The following is a 24,990-nucleotide window of genomic DNA, read 5'->3' as shown; positions in this document are numbered from 1 at the left end:
ACTTGTTACATGCTTTTTTCTTCTAATCTCTAATTAGTTTACCAGTTGACTTTGATTTACACATCAAATTATATGTCAGTACGACATGGGAAGTCACTTGAGCTTGTGAATAAATAGTCCTTTTATTTGTAGTTCGAAGGGAAATGTTGTAAGAAGAAGGGGAAAAAAATCGATTTTGAGAGTCAAATAAGATGCATAAATAGCTCTCTGACTTCAGGGGTTGATTGCCAATATTTATGTAGGAATGATGAACCAATAAAAAATTCTTAGAACTTGGTGCAATTTCTTAATCGTGCTCAAAATTATAAAATATTTACGATGTAGCTAAGCTATACCTACTTATTTTAAGCTCTAAATTCCATACACAAGAATATGTAACTATATATATAAATTATAACTCCTCAATTCTTAATCTTCTAAATTTAGTCACACTCAGGGGAGTGTGTCTCGACACGATCTTGCTAATGCTAGCAGAGACTGCTCAAAATTTAGTCTTGCGTATCCAATGCTTAGTTGATCGAGAATTAAACACTCCTTAAATCACATACATAAACAGTAGGTTTTCCCAATTTAGCCTTGTAGAGAATCTTAGAAGCTCGGCCAGGAAAAAACGAGTTTTTTTACCGCAACGGATCTTCTGTTCCACATCCTGTGCCATTTTTTATTATATTGCTATTTCTCCTACATAAACATCATGTTTTAGTTTTTTTATTTTTGTTTCCTTAAGATTCAATAACTATTAATTGAATTATACACAAAATTTAATAAACTCAAAAAATCAAAATACATGATATTTATGTAAAAAAAATAACAATATAATAAAAAATGGAACAGAGAGTGATATAGGATGCAAGACAAAAGATCCTTTGCGCTCTGCCACCCTAATGTCAAAGCAAGTCACTGTGTCATGGGTCCAATTTTCGCGCACTGTGTACAACAGCTAACGGCGTGACACACATCAGGCGGATTGGTGTGTCCTTGAGCAGCTGGCAGCTTGGTGACCATAAAAATCCTGTAAGTGCCAACCATAAAAATTCCAGTTTCAATAACAGTGAAAAAAATAAAAATAGGGCAAGATTCCCGCGTTTACTGCAGTTTGGTGGTGTTTCACGTCTAGCAATTCAATCCATTAATGCGAACAGTCCATCGTCAATTCCCATGCAAACGTAAAATTTCAAGGGCCGGCCAGCCCTTGAATTTGGTGCAAGGGACAAATATTTCTGTCTTTCCTGCGGTGTGGGGAGACCTGAAATTTGTCCTGTGCCACTGCCAAACATTTCACTCTTTTACAAATGAAAATTTTCCTTTATTGGCTTTAGCTTCGCCTGCTCTTATTATACCCAAAGGGTTAATTTGCACAATTGAAGGTGAACCCGTGTACAAATTGAGACTAATTAAGTACCACTAATTCAAAAGATCGACTAGCTCTAGCTATAAGTGCATTTTATTAATCTTTCGTACGTACACCACATGAGTGGCCCATATATATAGTTGCTAATAATCATAATTAATCTTGGCATTATTCTATAGAAACACATTCCGAACACTCAATCTCATCCATTTGCCGACAAAATGCCCTGTGGAAAAGTTTCAGAGTAGAAAATCTTATGAACATGCATGCAACTTGTGTAGTTTTAAAGTACCATTACTGCTGCATGTGGTATTATTATCTCTCAGAATCCTCCTGTTTGCGGTCATTATCCCAATTAAAAAGGGCTTGCATTTGCTGTAAACAATCCTCATTGGTTTCGAGCTTGGACTAAACGCAATGGAAAGTGGAAATCCATGACGAGAATACGTACCTTCCTTGAGAGGCTGCTGTCTGAAAAATAGTACGTGGTCTCAAAGCTTCTTTTTCTTCTTTCTTTCTTCCACAACACGGAAATCTTTTTCCTTTGTCCTCGTGGGATAGTCAGCGAGAGTTGGTAGTTGTTGACGAGTAGCTGAAGAAACACACACACACTACTATTACCAGGAAACAAAACAACAAGAAGAGAGGCCTAGCAAATGTTGATCAACTGGCCCTCATTACCCAAATTACACCCCCTCATGGACCACATCCAATAAAGACGCCACTTTAAAATAATTGCAGATGTTGCATTAGGCCAAGAAGAATCACAGGCCGGTGATTGAACTGAAGGCAGCAAAGTGGCATCTTTAATCCTTCATTAAGACAAGCTCGTTTACTAAAAGAAGAAGAGTAGGAATGGAGAATTTTTTTATTGCTAAACCATTTTGGAATTGCGCCTGTCTTGTTACAAAACTGGTGGAGTCTCATCTAGAGATAAAACAGTCTTGTTATTACTCTAAAATTGGATATTATACGTAGTCAGTTCCGTTGAAGAAATACATTTTTGTTTGGATTGCATTTTTCTAAACTTTTTTTATTTGTAGAAAAATTAGTGCAGCGATTTAATAGATGTGAGATAAAAAAATAAATCTAAAAAAAAACGTAACAACTTTTATTTAAAAAATTACAATCCAAACACACCCTTTTAATATCGTAAGTATCGTGCGCTAGCTAAATTTCATTGCGGCTGGGGCACGTTACTAGCATCATGTACTGGGATGCAGAAATTTAGACGGAAAAGGACACAGATTAAAATTTAAAAAGGGAGGGACAATTACATAATTCTTTGCTAATGTTTGTCTTGGCTCAAGTGTGAATGGCCGTTTATAAAAAGACACCTACGACTCATTAATTTCCTGGAAAGTGCCTGTTCGTTCACTTTTCTAGGCAGTGATTGTTGCAGTTCATGATTTTGTGACAATTACGCGGCGATGCAATAACATCAGCCTCATACAATCTAGAATGGCGTGGTGCCCATCTGTCGACGGGTATTTTTTGGTTTGGTTCCAGGGAAATCTAAAGCCAGGGAAAGGGTGGATTTGAAATTCAATTGGTATAGGAACCGTGACATTAATGTTCTTATATTTGCTCTGACTGACTGACGAAGTGTTTACTGGACACTCGTTAAGAGTTAAATTTTTGGATTAAATGTTTAGGTAAATAAAGTTAATTAAGGCAGGCATATAAACGTAAGAGAAGATAATTTATAATCATGTTGTATTTTTCTAACGGTGTTTTATTGGGTATTCACTAATACGCTTTGATTTCATTTAATCTACCATGTATATACATATACTGACAATAATTATTGTCTTGGTTTGCATTTATATATACTTTCCCTATTTAATATTACCTACCTTCCCTTGTCTTTATTATCTTCGCTTGCATTTATATACTTTTCCTATTTAGTTTTACACTTTAAAAAATACGATACTTTAAATATATATATTTTGACGCGAGTGATCAGCGGACACTTTCTAGACAAATCCAATAATTATTAGTACATGCATGCATTCCCGTGGTAGGTTGTTAGGCATCTTTTTTATATAAAAAAAAAAATCTTTTCTAATATACCAAAATATGATAATCAAACTTATGATATCATCATTCATCCACACGTGGCAGCGGGTTTGATGAACATTCTATGAATTATGAGTTCTATAAGTAACTTCTGATATTGAGCAATAATTCATGAGATCGGGCCCAAAAAAGGCAGATGGTGTTGTGAAATCTGATTCTTGACGGGTGCGCAATGATTAAATGTTTTGATTACGAACTTCAACCCTTGTACGTGGCATTTGTCTGGATCGGGGCTTTGGAATGCTCTTCCTTTTGTGTTGGATGAGAGCAAGAAAGTGAGTAGTGTCTGCCACACAATTACGGAATTTGTTCCAGATAAAAGAAGAGGGAAAAGGGAGACAAATTCATTAAGGGTCGACATCATTGAATCTTCACAAGGTGCACCTATTTTCAAACGAGATAATCATCCAGCGTAGAATATTCTTCACGATGGCTATAAAAATTAGCATATAAATCAGTATAAAAGGAAAAAGAATAAAATCTCAATCCCAGAAGAATCAGCAAAGCTGACTGAATGAATACTGGCAAACATGCCTAGAGTACAGGATGGATATAGTCCTTTTCTGGTTAGAAAAGATGCGTTATCATCAAGGCTATCATTACTTAGGGGTGGGCAAATTTAATTATTTTGATGGTTACTAAAATATTGGAATCGTCGAGTTTTGATCACAGAGAGCCGTTAAAAGTCTGGTTTTGATCACTAAATTATCTAAAATTTAGATTTCGGACCATTTCGTCAAATTTAATAGTTAACCATGCCCCTTCATGTATTTTGTCTCGTGAATTGTGTGAGCATTCAAATCTGACATAGTTAACGATCAAATCTAACGAAATGATCCGAAATCTAAACTTTAGATAATGCAGCGATCAAAATCAAGCTTTTAATAATTCTTAAAGCTTAGTCGCCATCCGAATAATTTACTTCATTCATTCATTTGAATATTAACAAGAAAAGCTGATTTCTCTGCATCCATTTGTTGGGCTCGTGCCGGGTTTCCTGCAACCATAAAGAGAGAGAGAGAGAGAGCATGGACCAGGTACAATAGCGCCATGAGCAGGTACAAGTACAATAGCGCCATGAACATTTAATGTAAATAAATCCATCTTTTTGATCTATACGACTGTACGTGAGTTTGTCAACTTATGTGATTAAATTAGAGCAGACACCACTGTTACACAAAATTTTTTGTACACATTTAGCCACTTAAGCCTATGGGTATGTGCGGCCCAGTGACTGATCCGGAAACATTGTCGAGTCCATGGACGAGCCCAATTATATTTCTGTGCACACATGAGTTTTTTGTTTGAAAAGTCCTGTGTCACAGATAGATAAATCGAGTCCCCCCAGAAGGGAACAAAATTCACATGTAACCAAAAAACCGAGCAAAGTTCAAACAAATAAAAGGTGAAGTATCCAATTTTTTTTTTTTTTTTTTTTATTGTCCCATTACTTTTGTGGTTAAAGAAGTAGCATAACATTGGCTAACAAAATACATTAGTGATGTATGCCTGGAGTGGTAACGAGCAGCGATCATCTGAACAAAAACCCTACCCGACAAGACCACAATAAACAAGCATCCACCACACAATGTGTGAAACAGAAAAAATGAGTAGTAAACTTGGTACTTCAGAGCAAGACCAGCAGGATCACATGTTCCTTTGCAAGGTCTGGCCTTGTGAAGCTCTAGTTTGTCAACTTGTTCACATCATGGAAGACGAACCATCCTATTTACAGCTGAATCCAAAGCATCTACATTCCTCCTGAGGATTTTTCTTGAAAGTATTAAGGAAAGGAAAATTTTCAGATTGCACAGGATTGAAAATGTAGCAACAGAATAATTAGCTGAAACTTCTCAAAACAAGCATATCAACACTTGTTGAGGGCAACACAAAGTTTCACAATTTTGCCCAGCTGTATCCATCTGAATAGCGGAGGAAGCAAATTAAGTACCCAAGAACAATATAGTTCTTTAAAATATGGTCAAATCACATCCAGCAGGAAGGATAAAGGAAACAATGCAGAAATCTCCCTAGTACCTAACTTTCAAAATAAAATAAAATTAAAAAATGCAGAAAGGTCAATCACCCACCCATGCATCTCAGACATAAAAGACGAGTGGAGGATGCCAATTGCATAATATGAGAAAAAGGATACAACTGCGAGGCAAGGTTGTCAATCCCTTTCATTTCCTCGTTTAATCTGCAAAATAAGGAATCATTGCAAAGCAAATTAGCCATGTTCTGGGATGATAGGGTGTCAGAGAAAAAGAAAACATAGAGAAAGATCCTTGCAAATATGAGGGAAGTAAACACCCAGAAGACGAAAACGTATCCATAACATCATTCATAACTCCTAACACCAGCCTCAGCCTCAGCCTCTCTTTCCGGTTCCCAAAACCCCTCCATTAACATCCATTAAGGCACTGGGAAGGAAATTATCAGATGGAAAAAGGCAAACAGGAGCTCATAGCTTGTTATCTAATTTTCCACTCTGAACTTTGTATGAGGAATTCACAAAAGGCTTTAAGTACCAGTAAGTATACCTGAGACAGGAATTTATATAACGATTTCCTTTTGTAGCTGCATCAAGAGCTGGACCAAAAAAACAGTAGTATCCAGTTATATATGATATTAACATCCATTAAGCAACGTCATTCAAGTAAGATAATGATTACCAAAAAAAAAAAAAAAGGTAGAATGAAAGAAAGATAAAAAAAAAACAAGTAGATGAACTAAAAACAGAGAAGTCAGTTAGGCAGTATAAAAAGCCAAGAGATGTTGCATATTCTCATCTATGCATTTTAGAGAAAGTTCCAACTCACTCAAAAATTAATATCCTCATGTGACAATAGAAGATCCATTCCACAGATTTTACAAGTGCCAGGATCCATGGAACAAAGTTGCAATAATTGGCTGACTTAAGGTTTTCACCTTTTATCGCATTTTCCCTTCACTAAATGAAGTTGTGGGTTATTTTCCAACTTGAGGAAGGATCAAGGTTTTACCAATTTTCGATGCCTGTTGAGGATTCTAAAGCACGTTTCAGGTATTTTAAACCAGGTAACTCCTATTGGTATTATGTTATGAAAAAAACAAATGGAGATGACTAGATTAACTTCAAAAGATGGCTAATAGGTAAATACTGAAAGCTAAGCCTAGACAGGAGGTAGAACAAAGATAAGAAAACCAAATATTAATTTTGTAGTTTAAAAGATATGTTAATATGTTTTTACAAGAAAAGCTTGTACTCCATGTAGCAGGAAAAGGAGTTGACATTGCATGCAGTACAAATGCCGCCTTTTCTATTGCTCCTAGTTAAGACATCAAGATGCATAAAAAATGAAAGAAATGCACCATTGCTGGAAAAGAATGACAGCCATGGAAGTACATATTGTTGATGAACAGACAATTTCCTATTAAGCAATGACTATTTGACCTCAGATCTCAGTGAATAACTCCCATGGAAAATGAGTTAGCCTGAAATACAATCTATAGCTGATAATCACGACCAATGTTGCCTATTAGGAACTCACAAGACCATGCTTTTTGTAGTCCCCAAAGGGAAAACAGGGAGGGCACTTGATAGCTGCTGATAGTCAATGCCCTCCCCAGGCTTATAGAGAGTTCAAACAATTTGATGGGCAATGAAAATGGAATAGATAAGCCTCCAAACTACATGAAAATAAGATGATAATTGAATCCTAAGTTTGTGGAAATTCCTACACGATATTGGTAGTTAGGAGCTATGGCTACTTCTGCTTCAAGTTTGTATTTAACCGTGGCTTAGTTTCATTTTCCATATTGGACCTTGCTGCCTTAAAAGGAAGCATCCCAGCACACAAGGCTAGATACTGGGACAACCAGAAGAAGGCATGGCATTGAAAACAAAACTTCCCTCAACACAATGAAATCCATAATGGTCATGGATGGTCAATGAAGTTTTGGCTATATAAAACTGAAGCAGTCATGAAAAGAAAAACAACAAGAACTACAAAAACATCAAATTATGTAGCTAAACTTTTATTCAAGATCGCATGGAAAAAGCACAGTGACACGTGTCTCTCATTAGGAACTATTCTATTTAGCCTGGAAAAAAATCTGTTCTTTGAGCTTTACCAGATTCTTGAAGACGTCCAGCTGCATCACTGAAGCAACTCATGTGATCCACAGAAGTTCTTGTAACCTAGTGAAAATATAATCTCACTCAAAAAAAAAAACACACACACACACACACACACAAAAGAAAGAAGCCAATTTACTACGATATGCACAGCTGATAATCAATTTATCAACCCAAATATGACAAGCTTATCGAAAAATATCAACTTTAGCAAGCTCTACATTCTACACCTTGGATCAATAACACCAAACTACAACTTTTGTACTAAAAAAAATCCCAAAAAGTCACAGAAAGACGATATAAAGCACATGCACAACTAAACATGTATATTCATGTTTAAGATTTCTCATTCTTATTCTTCATCATCAGGCAGGGAGGGGGATCACCAGGACTTGAAGACTGACCTCCTGCACTATAGAGCATGCATCCGCTATTGGGATATCAGCCCAATTGCCCATTTATGTTCCAGCATTGAATAACTTTTTCCAATAAAAAAAAATGTAAATCAACGACTTTTTTAATTATATATTTTTGCAAAATAATTTCTCTAATTCAGGGGAAAAAAAATAATACAGTATATATATATTGGGTTAGCTCAACAAAGATTGTAACTTTCCTACCAGAAAAACGAGAAAAGTAAGAAACTGCTCCAATTAATTTCCAAGATTTTCTCAAGCTGTTGCACAGTCGCTGAAATTAACGATTAAAGCTGATACCTAAGCACAACAACTAAATTTAAATCACTTCCATTTTAAAATTAAAACCCAAAAAATTAAAAGAAAAAAAAAAGAACTTTTGACGAATTTGAGGGGACCTGAGAGAGAGCTAAACGGAGAGAAGCGAAGAGAGATGCGAAGCTCTGAGCGATCGCGACCGAATCTCTCTCCACCACTTCTACTGCTTTGAGTACATCCTTGCATTCCGGAAACGAGGTCGTTTTGGGTTCTTCCTTCTCATTCCTATTGACAGAATTGTCTTCTGCTTCTTCTTGTTCGTTAAATTTGGGAGTAACCGAGTTCTGGTAACGTGGCTGTTGCTCATTGGTCCCAGGTTCCAGCGCTATGCTATCGTCCGACTCCATTTGCCGGGGAAAATCGTTTCTCTGTCGCAAGGTGAACACTGGTTGAACCGCACTGCACTCTAATTGATTTCGGGGTAAAATCGGAAAAGCACTTAACATGAATCTCTTTCCCCGTCTTCCTATGAAGTTTTGTCCCAAAAAAAAAAAAAACAAAAACAAAAAGGCATGAAATGAAGGGCAGCTGGTGCCTCCGACTAGTTCCATAACCTATAATTACCGGTGGATCCGTGATCGATTCCGTATGCAACTTCGAAACAAGGCACTCCTAAGTCCCAAGTGTAGAAAATAATAATAATAAAGGCAAATGGCTAAAACTATTTTGAAAAAATCGTTTAAAACGTTTTTTACATTTTATAAAATAATTTTTTTCGATCATTATTTTTAAAAATATAATTTTATATTTCTTACAAATTCAAATCAGTCAAATTTGATCCCTATTTAAATTTTCAACTAATTTTTTGTCAGAATCTACAATGTGCCTTGCACGTGATCATTTTTTAGAGATAAAATTATCAAATTTCATTTCACATAATTCGATCTATAGTCTCTTACATTTCATAAAATAAATTTTTTCGTCCCTCACATTCCATAAAATAAATTTTTTTATCCCTTACATTTCACAAAATGAATTTTTCATGTCTCACACATCATGTGTGCAAATACCTTTTTTTGAAAACACATGTATATGTCCATTTAGTTTCTTCTAACAATAGTACGAATGACGTGTATTATACGTGATTATTTGATTTCACCTGTATTATCTAGTAAAATGTTTTGCATTCATTATTAAGTTCGCCAATAAAAGCTATTCCCGATCAATATATATTCTTAATATATTTTTCAAAAAATAAGCTATCCACGCAAATTCTTAATCCCATCACTCTTGTATTTTTTAGTAGAACAACTTTTCACCACCATCATTGTCTGTCTACCCCTTGGGAGGAATATAATTGGACTATTCAAACTAATTAAATGTAGCAAAAAACCAGTTATTATTGGCATATAACTATGAATCCAATATAATTTTAAAAAAAAAAAAAGGTTAGAAAAGCCCAGTACCAGAGGGGGACCAATTCAGCAGCTAATCCTGCTCCTACCTCGGCCATATGTTTAAAACACTCCGAATTCCGAAACAAACAAACAGTAGAAGGCGGGAATACGAGTCCAAAATAAGGGGCCGGGGCCGGGGCCGGGCGGGGCCACGATTCAAAACCTGCAAAATCCATTAGTCCTCCTTAACAAAAACACGTGCCAAATCCAATTTATTTTTAAAATATATTAAAAAATAAACCAAAGAGATATTAAAAAGAAAAAAAGATAGGAGTAAAATATTTTGAGCTTTTTTTAACAAAAAAAAAATTCTTTTGATGGAGTTTTCAGCTTCATTTTCCTTTAAAGAAAAATAAAAAAGCTTCATTTTCCTTTACCCACCCAACCCAACCAATTAAAAACCCAAGAACCTTCCCACAAACCAGGACTTATTTGTCAAATGTCAATTCAAATTTCCACAAAATAATCATTACGCAATCCTCTTTTCTTCACTTCTAAAAAACACCTTCCCCAAAAGCTGTTTCTTCTTTCTTTTTCTTTTTCTTTTTACATTTTTTGATGCATTCACCGATCTGTATGTATCCCAAGCGCTGCTGTGCTCCAATTCTCGCTTTCTCCCTCTAGATCTCCTGCATTTCGCTACTCCTAGGTTCGTACCATTTTTCTGGGTTTCCTTCCTTTTATAATTTGTGAAACCAGTCTTGATATTTAATGTGATTATATATCGGTTCAAGATTGAGTTTTTTTTTTTAAGTTTTAAATTCTGTTTATGAAAATGTTAATTGTTTGCTGAATGTGGATTAATCGTTGGTTTAAGCTTTAATTTTACCAAGTTTTAAGTTCTTATGAGTTTAATGACGCGCAGAATTCACAGACTACCCGCGTTTAAACGTTGCAGTTTGCGTGGATTGTGGTGACTTTTTTTTTTCTTTTATCTGATCATGATTTTTGTGGATTTTAAATCTTTTTTCTTTTTTTTTTTGAGCTGCAATGTTTTAGAGATGAGTTGGAGCTTATGTGCTTCTGTTTGAGCAAATTTTGTTGATAAAATGCTGAATTTTGATTCATGAATGTGTAGAAATGTAGGAAAAGCAAGCTGAAAATGTAGGAAAGCAAGCTGAGAATTTTGGATCTGGCCTTGCTTTCACAATGCTGTAAAGTTTGTTGGTTGGGATGTGCTTGTGAATTTGAATTGGAAAACTATGAGCTATAGTTGAGCCAATCAGACCTGTGAATGAGGAAAAATCTAAGGAAAAGTTTCTACCTTGACTAATTGTAGTACCTAGAAGGGGGTAGTTATATGGGCTTGAGGATAAGCACAACGGTAGCTACTAAAGTGGAAAACTTTATGAAGCTTAGTTGCTTTATTTGAAGTTTTATGGACAAAACACTAACTTATGCAGCTGGAGAGTATGATATAGTTTGATGTTTGTAAATGGCAGAAGCCATGTCTGTGGGCCTTTTTGAGTAGCCCCCATTCATCAATTTGTTTTTGGTCAGATGCAATTTTGATCTTGAAAATATTAGTGAAGATTAGCTCTTCTATTTGTTTTTGACAGCTATTGCTCGGCATTTATCAAGAACTTCAAACGTAAAGATTTTTATCTAGGTTTCTATCTTCCCTTCCTAGGTTAAGATTGAGCAATTGAGTTGGATCTTCTCTGTGGGTGAATGACACTTTACGTGATCTTTTATGTTGTGTATGAGTGCACAAAAGCTCGGGGATAGCATGTGTATCCTATCATTAGTGTTTCTTTTTTTGAGAAGATCATCAGTGTTTCTTTTTTTGAGAATTTCAAGTTCTGTTTTTCTGATAAGATGTCACTGAAATATTCGTTTCTAGGAGTTGTTCCATATTATATCTACCAAATCTGCTGTCAACATTATCATGCATCGAGATTCGGATGTCTATGAAAATGAAAATGGGGATCCAGGTAGTTTGAATGAAATCCTCAATGGTGATGTCTCTGAAAGAAGAGAAAACTCTAAAGGTACATATGAAGGTACGTTAGTCGTTGATTTTTCTTGATCATAAGTGTTTATTGTTTTTCCCATCTTCTAAATTATGAGAAAGACATTAATCTGTGATAACTCAAGAAGTATGGACAGGCTGGATCCTAAAGCCCCTTGGAACTATTGCACTCTGCTGAGCTAATAAGCACAGCTTTTGCTTTAATATTTTTCTTTGGGTCCTTACAATTTTTCTACATCTATAATGGTTGCTAACATCGTTCAGAAAGTGCTTCGTTGTTTAACTCCATAAGTCAGCCTAGATCGCCGAAGAGCTTGGTCTAGTGACTAAGGTTGAAGGCTTGAAGCTTTAGGAATTAGATGGTCTTGGGTTCAATTCCCCCCTTCTCCCTCCCTGCTTTTTAAATCCCGCCCTGCTTTATTAAAATAATAATAATAATAATAATAAAGAGTCAGCCCGGATCCTCTGCTTGCTATTGAAAGCTATGTGGTTTGCACTTTTTAAGCTCAATATGAAGTGGAGTTGTATGGATAAGGTGGTACATCAGCTAGAGGTATCTGCATGTCCTGTAATTCTATCAGCCTCTTTCACTCATGCAGGACTGTCAGCTGCAGCAATTCATCATGAAGGGAGTAAGTTCTCTGATATCTTTCCATTGAAGAATGGATCTTTTGCTGACCTTCCAGCTGCTAGGATTTCAGAAATGATGAAGCTGAACAGTCTAGAGGTAGTGGACGTCACTTTTCCTTTATCAGGAAAGAGTGGAACTTATTCACTCGTTTATTTCATTTATAATTTTCTCGACTATATAGGTTGTGTTCTCTTATAATCTGAGCTATACTTTTCTGCAGAATGCCTCCACACCATCACTTTTTAGTGTTGTGAATGCAATCCTGGATGAAAGCATTGAGAGAAAGAATGGTGACATACCTCAGGTATGGAAGGTGGCAAGCAACTTACCAGTGCAAGAATGTTTCTTCCCACATTGTTCACGAGTTTTTCTTTGAATTTCCTGTCAAATTCTTTTCAAAGTTATGACTGATGGTTTGTTGCCCCTTTCTCAGTGTGTAGCTTCTTTGTTAAAATTGGTAGTACAAGAGATTGAGCAGCGAGTTTCAAAACATGCAGAAAGTTTTAGAAAGGTTAGTCCTTAATTATTACTTTCCCAGCAAGAGTTTCTTCTTGTTGTTTCGATATTTGCTGATGAGTTTGTATGTCATTCTGGCTGCAGCAAAGCAATTTGTACAAGTCTCGCGAAGAGAAGTATCTGTCTAAAATTAGAGCACTTGAAACTCTTACAACCGGAACAACTGAAGAAAATGAGGTAGTATGAGAAGTTTTATGTGTTCGACTCCTGGGATTTTTCTTTTTGAATTTCTCATTCAACTTCATGTCTGTGGCTTTGCTGCTTGCAGATTGTGATCAACCAGCTTCAGAAGATAAAGGTTAGTGTCTTGTACTTACGAGCATGGTACAGCATTCTCCTTGTTTATATTGCCTTTCCAGCTAAATCTGGGGTTGTGAGTTCCTATCTTCTGCCCGTCGTTGAAAAGAAACGAAAAGATAGATGAGTAATTCTATTAAGAGTTCTTGAAAGAAGGGGAAAAAATGAAGTACAGAGCCTTTATCTGTGTTATGTTTTATAAATGCACCATTATAGATGTACTCATTCCATTACTGGCTTCTTCCTTCCAAAGAAAAGCATGAAGAAATGAAAGGAAGAAGCTTGTACACAATAAGCACTTGACTTGGTATCTTTTAAACAAGGATGCCGGATATATCTGCACCATCATAGGGACTGTTAGGCTTAACAAGTGACTTGAAAGGAGAATTGGATTTTGATGCCTTTTGAGAACTGTCATCACAGTTTGCTTGCCTTGTGACTTACCTGTTAGGCATAGTTTAGCACAATGCCTGCCCCTAGCACATCCTCTTCAAACACGATGTCAGTCCATATAATTCTGCCTGCTTACTGCTGAGTTTTAATTTTTTCTTTTCCTCTGAAATTCCTAGAGCTATAGCTATCATTGTCATCCTCATCCATTCATCTATGATGTAGTACATATCTAGGCTATAAGAATTGCTCTCATTGTCATTTTTCTTTTGCCAATATTAGTGAATCCAAATAGTATATGCATTATATTCTTGTTCAAAGTTTGACGTGGGGAATGAGTAGGTACTTTGCATGTGCCTTTTTTCTTCTTACAGATCTTCAGTTTTATATGTCCTGAGCGTTAGTATTCTTGTCACCATGGAAAAATTTCTTTCCTTTGCTTCTGGAAACTCTCCAGTGCCTGTGGGATTTGACTTAGTGCTTCAACAATGTTTATGGTTCATTTTTACATAAGAATTGCATTAGACTAAAACATTAGCTGCTTGAATTTCTAATGTAGGAAAATTCTTTTACCATCAAAATCCAGATTAATATTGAAGTGGGATGACTTTTTCCTTACAACTCACAAGAATGCAGTTGAATGGGCTTACTGGATGTCTGAATCTAGATCCAGAGAATTGAGTCTGTCAATTAAGTATTTTCAGCATTGGAAAATGATATGCACATAGTACTGATAGTTTTCCTTTTGATATGTTCTCAATGAGCATCTGGAATGTCATTGATGGATCCCAGTTAGGGTAATTGTACTATTTTGGCAATTAGATAATTTTTTCTCCACTGCGACCAATATTTTCTTTATGTGGATTTCTTAGCTTGAAAAGTTGAAAATTGATGAAAAGAGAAAGGTAGAAGAGCAAGATGTAATAAGGTTAATGAGACAAAAGGACCAGTATGAGATTGAGATGTCATTGCTCAAGCAAGAGCTGGAATTGTCCAAGAAGTCCTATGAAAAGAGTTGTGCAGAACTGGTAACACAAGCTATGGAAACTAAAGCTGAGTGGGAGAAGAAACTAAAGCATACTGAGTCCCTTCTGAATGACTCAAGGAAGAAGGTCAAAGAACTCGAAGCTTTTTCAGAATCAAAATACTTGAGATGGAGAAGAAAAGAACATGGTTTCAAGGACTTCATAGATTCTCATGCTGGAGCTCTGCAGGTTTGCATTAACTTTAACTTGACAATCTTTTCATTATCGTTCCCATCTCTAAAAGATGGCAAGGGTGTAAGAAAAGGAGAATATCACTTAGTGCTCGTGCTGAGTCATTGACCACTAAGCTGGCCTTCCTGATTTGTGTGCGCTTCAATTAATATTTTCTCTAGTATTGCATGTAATTCATGTTAAATTGCTTAGGAATTGAGAGCAGTTTCTGAGTCCATAAAGAAAGAGGTATTGAAGACCAAAAAAACATATCGGGAAGAAATCAATCACTTTGGTAAGGAGTAAAGTGTTTCTTGTTTGCTCTTCCTGAGAATATGTTTCTGCAGTCTGCTTAGCTTTTATTTTTATTTTTTTTTCACATGATAGAACTTTAATCTTGATCAGGTTGGGAGCTGAAAGGATTGGTAGATGCAGCTCAGAACTACCATGCAGTCCTTGCAGAAAATAGGAAGTTGTACAATGAGGTTCAAGATTTGAAAGGTTATAAATCTGGTTTGTTTAATCAATGGGGTTGCCAAGCCGGAAAGCATACTCTAGCTCATGTAACTTATGTTTGTTCTAGGTAATATTAGAGTCTACTGTCGAATAAGGCCGTTCCTTCCAGGACAAAGTCAAAAACAAACAACCATAGAATATATTGGTGAGAATGGAGAATTGGTTGTTACGAATCCTTTAAAACCAGGAAAAGACAGTCATCGCCTGTTCAAGTTCAATAAGGTCTTTGCTCCTGCGGCTACTCAAGGTTTTAAGGATTCCAAATTAATCCCACACATGAACTTTAATTTATTGTGAGTTTTCAAAACATGATTTATATTGGTTTAATTATCTCATTTTTTCTGTGTGTTCAGAGGAGGTGTTTCTTGATACTCAACCACTAATCAGATCCGTTCTTGATGGCTACAACGTATGCATCTTTGCTTATGGTCAAACTGGTTCAGGGAAGACCTATACTATGGTATGCCTCATAATAAGAGTATGCAAACATCATCTTTGGTATGTGCTCTTTTTTGAAAACATGTGTTGCATTTTGCATCTGTTTATAGAGCGGGCCTGGTGTATCAGCTGTTGAAGATTGGGGGGTCAACTATCGGGCTCTGAATGATTTGTTCCACATTTCTCAAAGGAGAAAGAGTTCCATAACATATGAAATAGGCGTGCAAATGGTTGAGATATATAATGAACAAGTTCGTGACTTGCTGTGCAATGAAAGTACTCAGAAGAGATATCCTTTTCCACCAAATGGAATTTGGACTTCTTTTTCTCTTCATTCAGTATAGAAATCTTTTTTATATGTTTATACTATTTCTTTCATTGGAGGATTATTGTGTTTTCATGAACTCTGCTACATGCTGCTCAATTAATGTTTGCATTTGTTAATTATGTTACACATTCCTCCTTGGTTTCTTTGACTTGCACACACTTGGGATTTGGAATACCGCCCAACCAAATGGCTTAGCTGTTCCTGATGCTAGTATGCACACTGTTCAATCAACTTCAGATGTCTTGGAATTAATGAATATTGGGTTAATGAATAGGGCTGTTGGTGCTACTGCCCTTAATGAAAGAAGCAGCCGATCTCACAGGTTTCTTCAGGCACTGTTTTTGCATTTTTCTCTTTTTAAAGATTTTGCTTATGGGTATGAATTGACTAAAATTCATTCATGGCAGTGTGCTCACTGTGCATGTCCGTGGGACAGACTTGGAGACCAATGTTGTCTTGCGTGGTTGTCTGCATCTCATTGATCTTGCTGGGAGTGAAAGAGTAGATCGCTCTGAAGCAACAGGGGATCGACTGCGGGAGGCGCAACATATAAACAAGTCTTTATCTGCTCTTGGAGATGTGATCTTTGCTCTGGCACAGAAGAATTCTCATGTGCCTTATAGGAATAGCAAATTAACTCAAGTTCTTCAAGGTTCTTTAGGTATGCAAACAACTTCGTAGGGTGTTTTCACTTTTTACAATTTTGAGTTTTTGTATTCTCTTTCTGTTATTTGTCGGTATGCTTTATGCCTTTCTGCTTTATGCAGGTGGCCAAGCAAAGACTATCATGTTTGTACAACTTAATCCTGATGTAGAATCTTATTCTGAGACTGTAAGCACACTGAAGTTTGCTGAAAGGGTCTCTGGTGTTGAGCTGGGTGCTGCACGAAGTAATAGAGAGGGTAGGGGTGTCAGAGAACTAATGGAACAGGTATTGGAATGTTTTATAAACTGTCATTTTTTTATTTTTTTGCAAGTGCACGTGTCAGTTGACAACTTGTTAGCTGCTGATGCCTTCTCACAGTATTTGGGTTTTTACACCTATATCTAGGTCCTGGATATGAAAAAATCCTCTGGCGATAAGTCTTTTTCTCTAAATTGACTGAAATGTTTATCTTAATTTTGTGTGAGTTATATGGTGAAAGTTACTGAAGATGTGGATTCTGAGCGTGGTGGCTTTCCAAGATTGAACTATAATTCGTTTGATCCAGTGACTATAATCCAGGCTTGAGTTTATTTTCTTTTGCTTCATAGTGAGTAAACAAGTGGATTGGACTCTATTTAGGCACCAGCACTGTGTGTGGTTTAAAGTTCCAGAAACGTCAGATCAACCTTCATGGGATAATGAAATGCTTTACGTGCCTTTACAGAGAGGATTGGTTGTTCTTGAGATTGAAACAAGATAACAATGTCAAGTTTTTTTTTTTTTCCTCGACTCTGGAACTGATCGAAGGGCATGGTCGTTAGTGGACAACCATTTGAAGCCATCTGGGAGAATTTAAAAAGAAAGATTCAGTTTATTATAATGTGTCTCATAACATTAGAGCTATTGTAACACCATTTCTCACATAACATGGCTCAAAATTTAACCTCTTTTTGAAGTTACATGTTCCACTTTTTTTCTTCAGATAAATGCTATTTTAATGACATTTGATTATAATTGATAATTGTTCTGTTTTGGTAAATATTTTGAAGCCAGTAGCCTTTTTATTTATTATCAGTATCAAGGTTTACTACATAATTTCATTCACTTTGATTGATCTGTCTATTATCCAGGTGGCTTTCCTGAAGGACTCACTGGCAAAGAAGGATGAGGAAATTGGACGTCTACGGCTTAAAGTTAATGCAACTGGTGAGAGACTCGGAATGAGTACTCAAAGATATGGGTCAGCCTCTCCTAGCAGACATTCTGCAGGAACTTCACAACAAAGTCGTAGACTATCAGCAGCAAAGAGCTTTGGTGTGAAAGCTACTTCTGATTTAGACAATAGCTCCGAGTACAGTGATAAGCATTCTGAAGCTGGTTCGCAGCAGTCTTTGGATGACTTAAAGCATCATACGGATTTTTTTCAGCAATCTAGGCTTGCTGTAGCACATGTAGGGCAAAATTTTGGAGAGGACTTGGAATCAAAGCATGTGGTAACAGAGGGAAATCAAAACCTTATCGATGATGTGGAGCTTTTGGGATTTGGAGAGGCAGATTCTGAAGAGAGATTAAGTGATATATCTGATGGTGTTCTCTCGATGGGGACAGAAACTGATGGTTCCATCAATAGTATTGTAGAGTATACACTTTTCCCTGAGACTGCAAAACCACCAGCAGAGGGCACAGAAAAGTGAGTTTTCCTACTTTGTGCTCTTCATTTTTACTGAATACAAATGAGTACCAATTGGCCCTGATGTATAATTTTCTGGTATACCAAAAAGTTTTAATTATTAGTCGAAGAATAAGTCTCAAGTTCCTGATAAATATATTATAAATAGCCTATCAAGATTTTCCTCTCAGCTGCATATTTTATTTTCTATTATACTGATGCAAGATGTTAATTATGTTTACCTTTTCCAAATGTTGCTGCTACTATATATAATTCAAGTTTCTGATGCTATCTCCTTTGCCTTTTCTACCTTGGTGAATTGTTAATTACAGGCCCGATGTGCCATCTAAACTTCCAAGACCGCAGCAGAAGCATTCGCGTACAGCATCTTCTCAATTGTCTTCCACAAAGAGCTCGTCAAAAGTTGCAGGTAAGAGCATCATACTCTACCAACGTCCGTACCCCTTTGATCAATACTTTTGCTTCACCAGAAGCAGTTTGTGAAAACAGAGGAATTGATTTATTGGAATCAGTGGGAGTTTTCGTTAAATTGACCTGCTATCTTATGTTTACCATTTATCTAATTTTCTATTTCCTGCAATTTAAAAATTAAAATATTCACCGAATTTCTTCTTCTATTAATGGTGTTTTTAGGTTCTAGAAAGGCCACAACTGGCAGCTCCTCCAAGGTAAAGCCTTCTAAAAGGTGGCAGTGACTAGCGAGTAGGCTTCAAGAGAAAAAAGAATTGCAATCCTTCTTTTTTGTATAATAGACTGTCAATTGCAGAAATGAAGGCCATTTGTGCCCTTTAATTATGACGTCACAAATCAGAAGAGATGTAGGATCTTAAGCTTGTAGAGTGAGTACTTTGACAAAGGTTAAAGTGAAAATCTGTAGAATGCAGTTCACCATTTCTTCCATGTAGTGAGAACACATGGTGAATTAATTCAGACACTCTCTCGAGTGCTCGGCGCTGGTTGTAATTAAGAAACTTTGTTATTTCTGCTCTGTAATTACCTAAATTCACTTGGAGAGAAACCCAAAATGATTGTTGCTCTTAGGATTCTAACATGTGAATTTTAGAAGGGGAGAAAACAAATGCCACAAAATTAAATATACTCAGATGAATTTTTACATAGTCTATACTTGAATACTCAAATTTGATCCATCATGCTCCTCCTCTTGCTCTTGCTGTTGCTCATCCAATGTGACCGAAAGGGTTCCGCTCATACTAGTTTCCTGTACGAATATAACCAATGACCCTAAAATCAATACTAATACTCCAAGCAGATGCAGTAGAATTTTGATGGAGTCTCCTCCTACTGCAATCGCTAGCGGACTGATTGCACCACTTAACATTATGGCTTGCCATGCCTTCGATAGAGTTGAGAGCCTCGTGCTTATGGAGAGTAGCTCTACTGTGTATATTAGCAACAAGTTAAAAACTACACAGGAACTGAAGAAAGACGTGACTTCTAGCCCTATTCGCAGTCCTCTTCCTACCATGATACTCGTAATGCCGCAAGCACAACTAATGGTGGCTAATGCCAGAAGTAAACTTCTACGCCTGCATTTTACCAAGTAGATCATCACTGCAGATGGTGTTTCTAGCATGGCGTTAAAAGCAATACTGAGGTAGAGATCAAAATCCAAGTTGCCAACACCTACTGGCATGCCATAGTAAATGACTCCAATGCCAAATCCAACAAGCATTGCCAATGTTAACTGTTGAAAAATATATCTGTCCTTCAACAAAGTTCCCATAAGAGACCGATCACTGTCTACCTTCTGCCTTCGCTTTTGATTAGAATTTACCATGGAAAAGCTCAAGGTGTAATTGGAGTTGGGATCTATATCAATATTGAGAACTGCTAGAGATTCGGGTATTTTACCTTGTCGTAGTAGCCATTTTGCTGGCTCGTACACAAAGAGTTGTATCACCATGCTGTAAATAGTTGCAGGTATAGACGTTAAGAAGTAAAGAGTCCTCCATGAATAACTTCTATCAAAATATGCTATTGTAGGCAAAGACAAAAACCCAAATATAGAGCAGAATAATCCTATTATTCCCACCTGACTTCTCCAGTCCTTTCCTACACTTTCTGTTGACAAAACCAGGACACAAGATCCAATCGCTGCATGGCCAAAACCACTTAACATTCTCAAGACTGAGTAGTCCCATATATTCCTGGAGAAAGCAATCGATACAGAAGCAATAGACATGGTAAGACATGAAAGGACTAGCAGCTTCTTCTGACCAAGAGAGTCACCGTGGAAGCTGAGAATAAGTCCACCAAGCAGGCTTCCTACGAAGAAAGATGATGATGGTAGGCCAGCAACAACTTGACTGCTTGTACACTGGAGGGACCATTCAGATATGATGGATGTGCTGGCTGGTTTGTCCCACTGCCATGAATCTGGTGGAAGTTGGCAAATATTGGATTGAGAATTGCAGATTGCATCTGCATTTTGTGTGCAGTGCCATGAGGGCTTAGCATCAGTGAAAATTGTGATAAAAGTTTGTTGTGCTTCAAAGAAGGAAGCCATTGAAATAAGAATGACTTGTAATACTTGGGACCACCTGAAGCCGTTGTTAGCAAGATCAGAACTTGGAGCAGAATTTGAGAGCAAGGGAGGTGAATCGGCCATATGACTGAGAGGAGGGATTCTTGTGAAACAAGGTTGTGGTGGTGTCTGGCTTTCAACTTTCAACTTCCTTTGAAAACAAATGTGACTCGAAAAGAATTCTTAGGATGTTCCAATCCAAGGTAACCATGTATTTTTGTGAAACCCCACTTTTTGTGAGGTATCCCATTTAATGAAGGATTAATTTTTCCTACTCTTTATTGAATAGACACATTAATCGAATACAGGAATATGTATGTGTTTCAAAAAAGAGTCTGTCTATCAGGTGTCCAATGGGCATGCGAATACTTCAGTGTTAGTTTTTTTGGAAAGGTTAGATTAATTAGAAAAGTGTATAAATAAAAAATTTTTTTTATTATTAGTATGTATATATGCATGGTAGATTATGTGAAATTTAGATATGTTAACAAGTGCGTAACAGGCACACATTAGAAAAATCCTTCAAAAAATTATTTAATTTGAAATGATAAATTGCCATGTAGAATTTTGATATTTTTAATTTATTGGTGAAATTCTCTTGTAAAAATTAGTTAAACTACTTATGTCAACTGAATATGCATTGACTGTCATTGTATGTATTTACTTAATTATCTCCATATATATTTTCCAAACTAAGTTACTTTATATTGATTAAAAAATAATTCAAATGAAGGCATAAGAGTTAATAGAAGCGAGAGACTGCTTTTGATTGATTAATTAAAAGAAAACTTGAATGTAAATAACTAGACTGAATTAAACTACAAATTCTCTTCACATTTCGAGGAAAAAATTAATCAATGTCCTGGTTGTCCAACCACGCGAGAGGTTACCTACCGGGTTAACAAAGGTCCTTTTTTCCCTTTATCCAATGACAACTATGATTCTCAACGTGGGTTAATTGTTTATAACATGTATCTAAACACCAAATCACCAAGGGCACCGGTTAATTAAGATATACTTGTGTTTGGATGGGAAATTGTTTGAGGTGTTACTTGAAATAATTACTGTAGCACTTTTTGTGATATGATATATGCGAAACAAAAAAATAATTGAAAATAGGAAAAAGTAAGTGAAAAATATGATTATGATGCTAGCAAAATATATTATTCGGCAAAATTGGCTATCCAAATACAACTCAACCACCACAAATTCTGGGTAGATTATACATGCCCTTTTATGTATAATATGTTTAAGTTAAATCCATCATTTGATGAGCAAATGATCATTATTTATCCTTCGATTGTAACAATTTCGACTACTGTAGAATTTTTTGTGATGTGATATATCATATATATAAGATAAAAAAGTGATTAGAAAATAGAAAGGTGGATTGCGAATCGTGCTTGTAACACAGGCAAATATTTTTTAATATTTTAGAAGGAAAAGAATAAAAAGAGAGTATAAAATTAGCCGACAGAATTTTACAAACCTTTTTTTTTTTTTTTTAAAGATCAATAAACCTTTAAAAACTTAAGATGAGGACACAAGATTCTTCATTAGTCTATCCCAACTATTTTGGGTTTTTTTTTTTTTTTTTTTTAAAGCAGGAGATTTTGAACTAGACCTTCAACTTACAAATTTTCCAATCATGCCGCTTCGGGCGGATGAGTGCAAAAATTTAATAACGAGTCCATATTACTACTAGTTGTAGCTGGAAAGGATGAAGATTTCTGAGCCGAATCTACTATCAAACGAAAGTCTAATCTAAACTTCTGAGCATGATTTGTTATACTAATCTGCACGTACGTTATTTAAGAATTCGAGATCCAAAGCTTGGCAAAATTCAAGGTCAATAAAAAAACATAATCCCTCCCTTTTTTTATAACTGACGTTTAAGGTTTTGCACACCAATTAAGAAATTTTTTTTATTGTTTAAATCTATACACTACTTTCCTTTTGTACCCTCATTAATTGTCCAATTCACTCATGTTTTCTCTCACTAGAGTATTAAATGGTGCTGTTTTATTAGACCAAAAGCAATGCAAACTAACTCCCACCAATTATGAAAAGAGAGATAAAAGGGTAAAATTGTGAAAAAATAATTAATGCTGCATGGGGATAATAAAACGACAAATAAAAGTACTTAAGAGCAAATTTCTTAAACGTCAGTTATAAAAAAAGGGAGGGAGTATGAAAATAGGTTCAAGCAAATGACACAACTCTCCGATTATTAGCCTCGGTTTCATATTTAAAATAGAACGGTAGTTGTCTCATGGTCTGTCATGTTCCCTCTAATTTTCTCACTTAGAAAACCAATAAAATGGGCAACATGTGAACGAAGAGGAGCCCCATGCAGTGCATAGAGATCTTCCAACGTTGCAAGGGTTTGGTGATTCGACAGTTTCTTGAAATTGGTTGCGCCACCCATGCATCCATGATAATTATTTGTATATTCAAAGAACAAACAGCATCATCCATCCAAGAGTTTTTCTTTCCTTACGATTTGTTTACAACAATGGATTGTGGAAATTCATCCCAACTTAAAATATGTAGAAAACTAAGAGCTCGTTTAGATTACTATCTTTAGGAGTTTTTGTAGAAAAATGTATTCTAATAATTTAATGTGTATGTGAAATAAGAAACTGACTGAGAAATATGCTCACAAAAAACGTAAAAGGTTTTCCGCACAGAAAACTACAACCCAAAGCTTAGCCAACATCATGTCTACTATTCTATCAATATACTTAAAGCAAAATTTTCATTCTTGTCTCTCACTTGCATTATAAGCTATTATTGAGCGTTTAACATCAATGAAAATGGATCAGCCACTTGATCAACGAGAAATACTATAAGATTGGCTTTTGATCTTGGATTGTTGCACGAATTTGGTGGTTTGACACGGTCAAATATTCCAATTTCCAAATGCAATTGCTTCTTGTAACTGAATTGCCTACTGGTGTTCTACATTTTTAGAAAAGATAAATAATAATTGGGATGCATCACAAGTTAAAATAATTGAACGTAATGCAAGCCATTTAAGTCAACAACATTTGATGCGTGCGCGTGAGGAAAAAGATTTCAACGTTGCAACCATCGTAGCCCATAGCCAAACATCTTATGTTCTGAGGAAGTATAGAGAAACAATTCTGATTGCGAATCTAGGCTCTAGATTTTAACTATTTGGATTCATGAGAAATTTTAGCATGTCAATAAAAAACAGAAAACAAAAACACTGCATCTGTTGGTTTTTAAGTGCACAATTATTTTCTCAATTCTCAGGTACAAAATTAAAGAAGCACCAAAAACTTTATGAAGCAAATACAAGCTGACTAATTAGTAAGAAGGGGTTATTTTCTCACAAAAGATCGTATGTTCGAACAATCTATTATCTATATAAAAGGATTGTATTGACGGATAATTTGTAATAATCCTATAAATGACTTATGGTTCAGAATGCATGTCTTGACCTGTAGTATCCCACGTCGGTAAAGGAAGAGGAATGGAATGTGTACAAGAGGTTGGGTGTTTACGCTATTGAGTAATTTGGTTTAACCAATTTGGGTCAGAGGATTTCAATCCAAAAATTACTTGAGCTAACCCTTAGATGCGGGTCATTACAGTTGGTATCCACGCGAATTTCCAGTGGTCTCTGCGTGAGGTGAGACTGGACCATAACAGCGGCTTATGGTTCGACAGGGGCCACCTCTAGTATCCGAATGTGACCAAGTGAAAAGTTTAAATTCTGATGGGTTTTGCAAGGACGCAAAATCCTAAAAGGTGGGGAGAATGTGGTATTCCACATCGGCAAAGGAAGAGGAATGGAATGTGTATAAAAACTCGGGTAATTAGATTATTGAATAATTTGAATTAACCATTTTGGGCTAATGAATTTCGGTCCAAAAGTTGTTTGGACCAGCCCTTGTACCTGGGTCGTTACATGACCCGTGACAGTGATCAGCACTAAAATCATGTAAATTACTTAATTATCCAAAAAAAAAATTGTAAAGATTATTCTCCACACCAAAAATGTTTGGTTGCTTAAAAATTCTGGAATGCAATCGGCCAATCGTCTGGGTGGTGTAGTTGGTTATCACGCTAGTCTCACACACTAGAGGTCCCCGGTTCGAACCCGGGCTCAGACATC

The 24,990-nt window shown here is 36.1% G+C and overlaps 3 protein-coding genes and 1 non-coding gene across 8 annotated transcripts; 2 read left to right on the top strand and 2 right to left on the bottom strand.

Annotated features, from left to right (window-relative positions):
* Positions 1–4,836: 4,836 nt before the first annotated feature.
* On the bottom strand, positions 4,837–8,883 carry LOC113704204 (uncharacterized). Of its 4 annotated transcripts, none has more exons than XR_011820437.1 (6): positions 8,365–8,883; positions 7,547–7,613; positions 5,974–6,022; positions 5,744–5,853; positions 5,558–5,630; positions 5,089–5,203 (listed from the first exon to the last, which is right to left on the bottom strand). XR_011820437.1 is itself a non-coding variant. In XM_027225935.2 (5 exons), exons 1-5 carry the CDS (start codon positions 8,833–8,835, stop codon positions 5,137–5,139), a joined length of 699 nt encoding a protein of 232 aa, XP_027081736.2. In that variant the 5' UTR covers positions 8,836–8,876; the 3' UTR covers positions 4,837–5,136. The 4 variants fall into 4 exon arrangements, 2 of the variants coding, with proteins under 2 accessions (XP_027081736.2, XP_071919096.1); XR_011820438.1 differs by having other exon boundaries at positions 5,586–5,630; XM_027225935.2 differs by lacking the exon at positions 5,744–5,853 and having other exon boundaries at positions 4,837–5,203; positions 5,586–5,630; positions 8,365–8,876.
* A 1,306-nt stretch (positions 8,884–10,189) lies between these two features.
* LOC140013615 (kinesin-like protein KIN-14J) lies at positions 10,190–19,235 on the top strand. 2 transcript variants are annotated; one of them, XM_072062994.1, is made up of 19 exons: positions 10,190–10,330; positions 11,525–11,672; positions 12,253–12,380; positions 12,505–12,588; positions 12,718–12,795; positions 12,885–12,977; positions 13,069–13,098; positions 14,360–14,701; positions 14,897–14,978; positions 15,089–15,184; positions 15,267–15,446; positions 15,553–15,659; positions 15,748–15,927; positions 16,124–16,287; positions 16,373–16,626; positions 16,733–16,896; positions 17,742–18,301; positions 18,613–18,710; positions 18,935–19,235. In XM_072062994.1, the coding sequence occupies exons 2-19, from the start codon at positions 11,570–11,572 to the stop codon at positions 18,994–18,996; spliced, it is 2,805 nt and encodes a 934-aa protein (XP_071919095.1). In that variant the 5' UTR covers positions 10,190–10,330; positions 11,525–11,569; the 3' UTR covers positions 18,997–19,235. The 2 variants fall into 2 exon arrangements, with proteins under 2 accessions (XP_071919095.1, XP_071919094.1); XM_072062993.1 differs by having other exon boundaries at positions 11,525–11,684.
* A 172-nt stretch (positions 19,236–19,407) lies between these two features.
* Positions 19,408–20,930, bottom strand: LOC140013597 (organic cation/carnitine transporter 3-like). The gene has a single exon (XM_072062944.1). It carries the CDS (start codon positions 20,928–20,930, stop codon positions 19,422–19,424), a length of 1,509 nt encoding a protein of 502 aa, XP_071919045.1. The 3' UTR covers positions 19,408–19,421.
* Positions 20,931–24,914: 3,984 nt separating this feature from the next.
* Positions 24,915–24,988, top strand: TRNAV-CAC (transfer RNA valine (anticodon CAC)). The gene has a single exon. It is a non-coding gene; the product is annotated as a tRNA-Val (tRNA).
* The last annotated feature ends 2 nt before the right edge of the window (positions 24,989–24,990 follow it).

The sequence above is a fragment of the Coffea arabica genome, chromosome 8c (assembly GCF_036785885.1).
Source record: "Coffea arabica cultivar ET-39 chromosome 8c, Coffea Arabica ET-39 HiFi, whole genome shotgun sequence".
Classification (NCBI taxonomy): Eukaryota; Viridiplantae; Streptophyta; class Magnoliopsida; order Gentianales; family Rubiaceae; genus Coffea; species Coffea arabica.
This window is presented reverse-complemented; position numbering and strand designations above follow the sequence as displayed.

Bases quoted from the DNA above. Each gene is read 5' to 3' on its own strand.
- LOC113704204 (XM_072062995.1), bottom strand. From the start codon at position 8,835: ATGGAACTAGTCGGAGGCACCAGCTGCCCTTCATTTCATGCCTTTTTG. The intron at 6,023-7,546 runs GTAAAGCTCAAA...TTTTTGGTCCAG, and splicing joins TGGACGTCTTCAAGAATCTG to CTCTTGATGCAGCTACAAAA. The intron at 5,631-5,973 runs GTATACTTACTG...CTTATTTTGCAG, and splicing joins TATATAAATTCCTGTCTCAG to ATTAAACGAGGAAATGAAAG.
- LOC140013615 (XM_072062993.1), top strand. From the start codon at position 11,570: ATGCATCGAGATTCGGATGTCTATGAAAATGAAAATGGGGATCCAGGT. The intron at 12,796-12,884 runs GTTAGTCCTTAA...TTCTGGCTGCAG, and splicing joins ATGCAGAAAGTTTTAGAAAG to CAAAGCAATTTGTACAAGTC. The intron at 14,702-14,896 runs GTTTGCATTAAC...TAAATTGCTTAG, and splicing joins CTCATGCTGGAGCTCTGCAG to GAATTGAGAGCAGTTTCTGA.
- LOC140013597 (XM_072062944.1), bottom strand. From the start codon at position 20,930: ATGGCCGATTCACCTCCCTTGCTCTCAAATTCTGCTCCAAGTTCTGAT.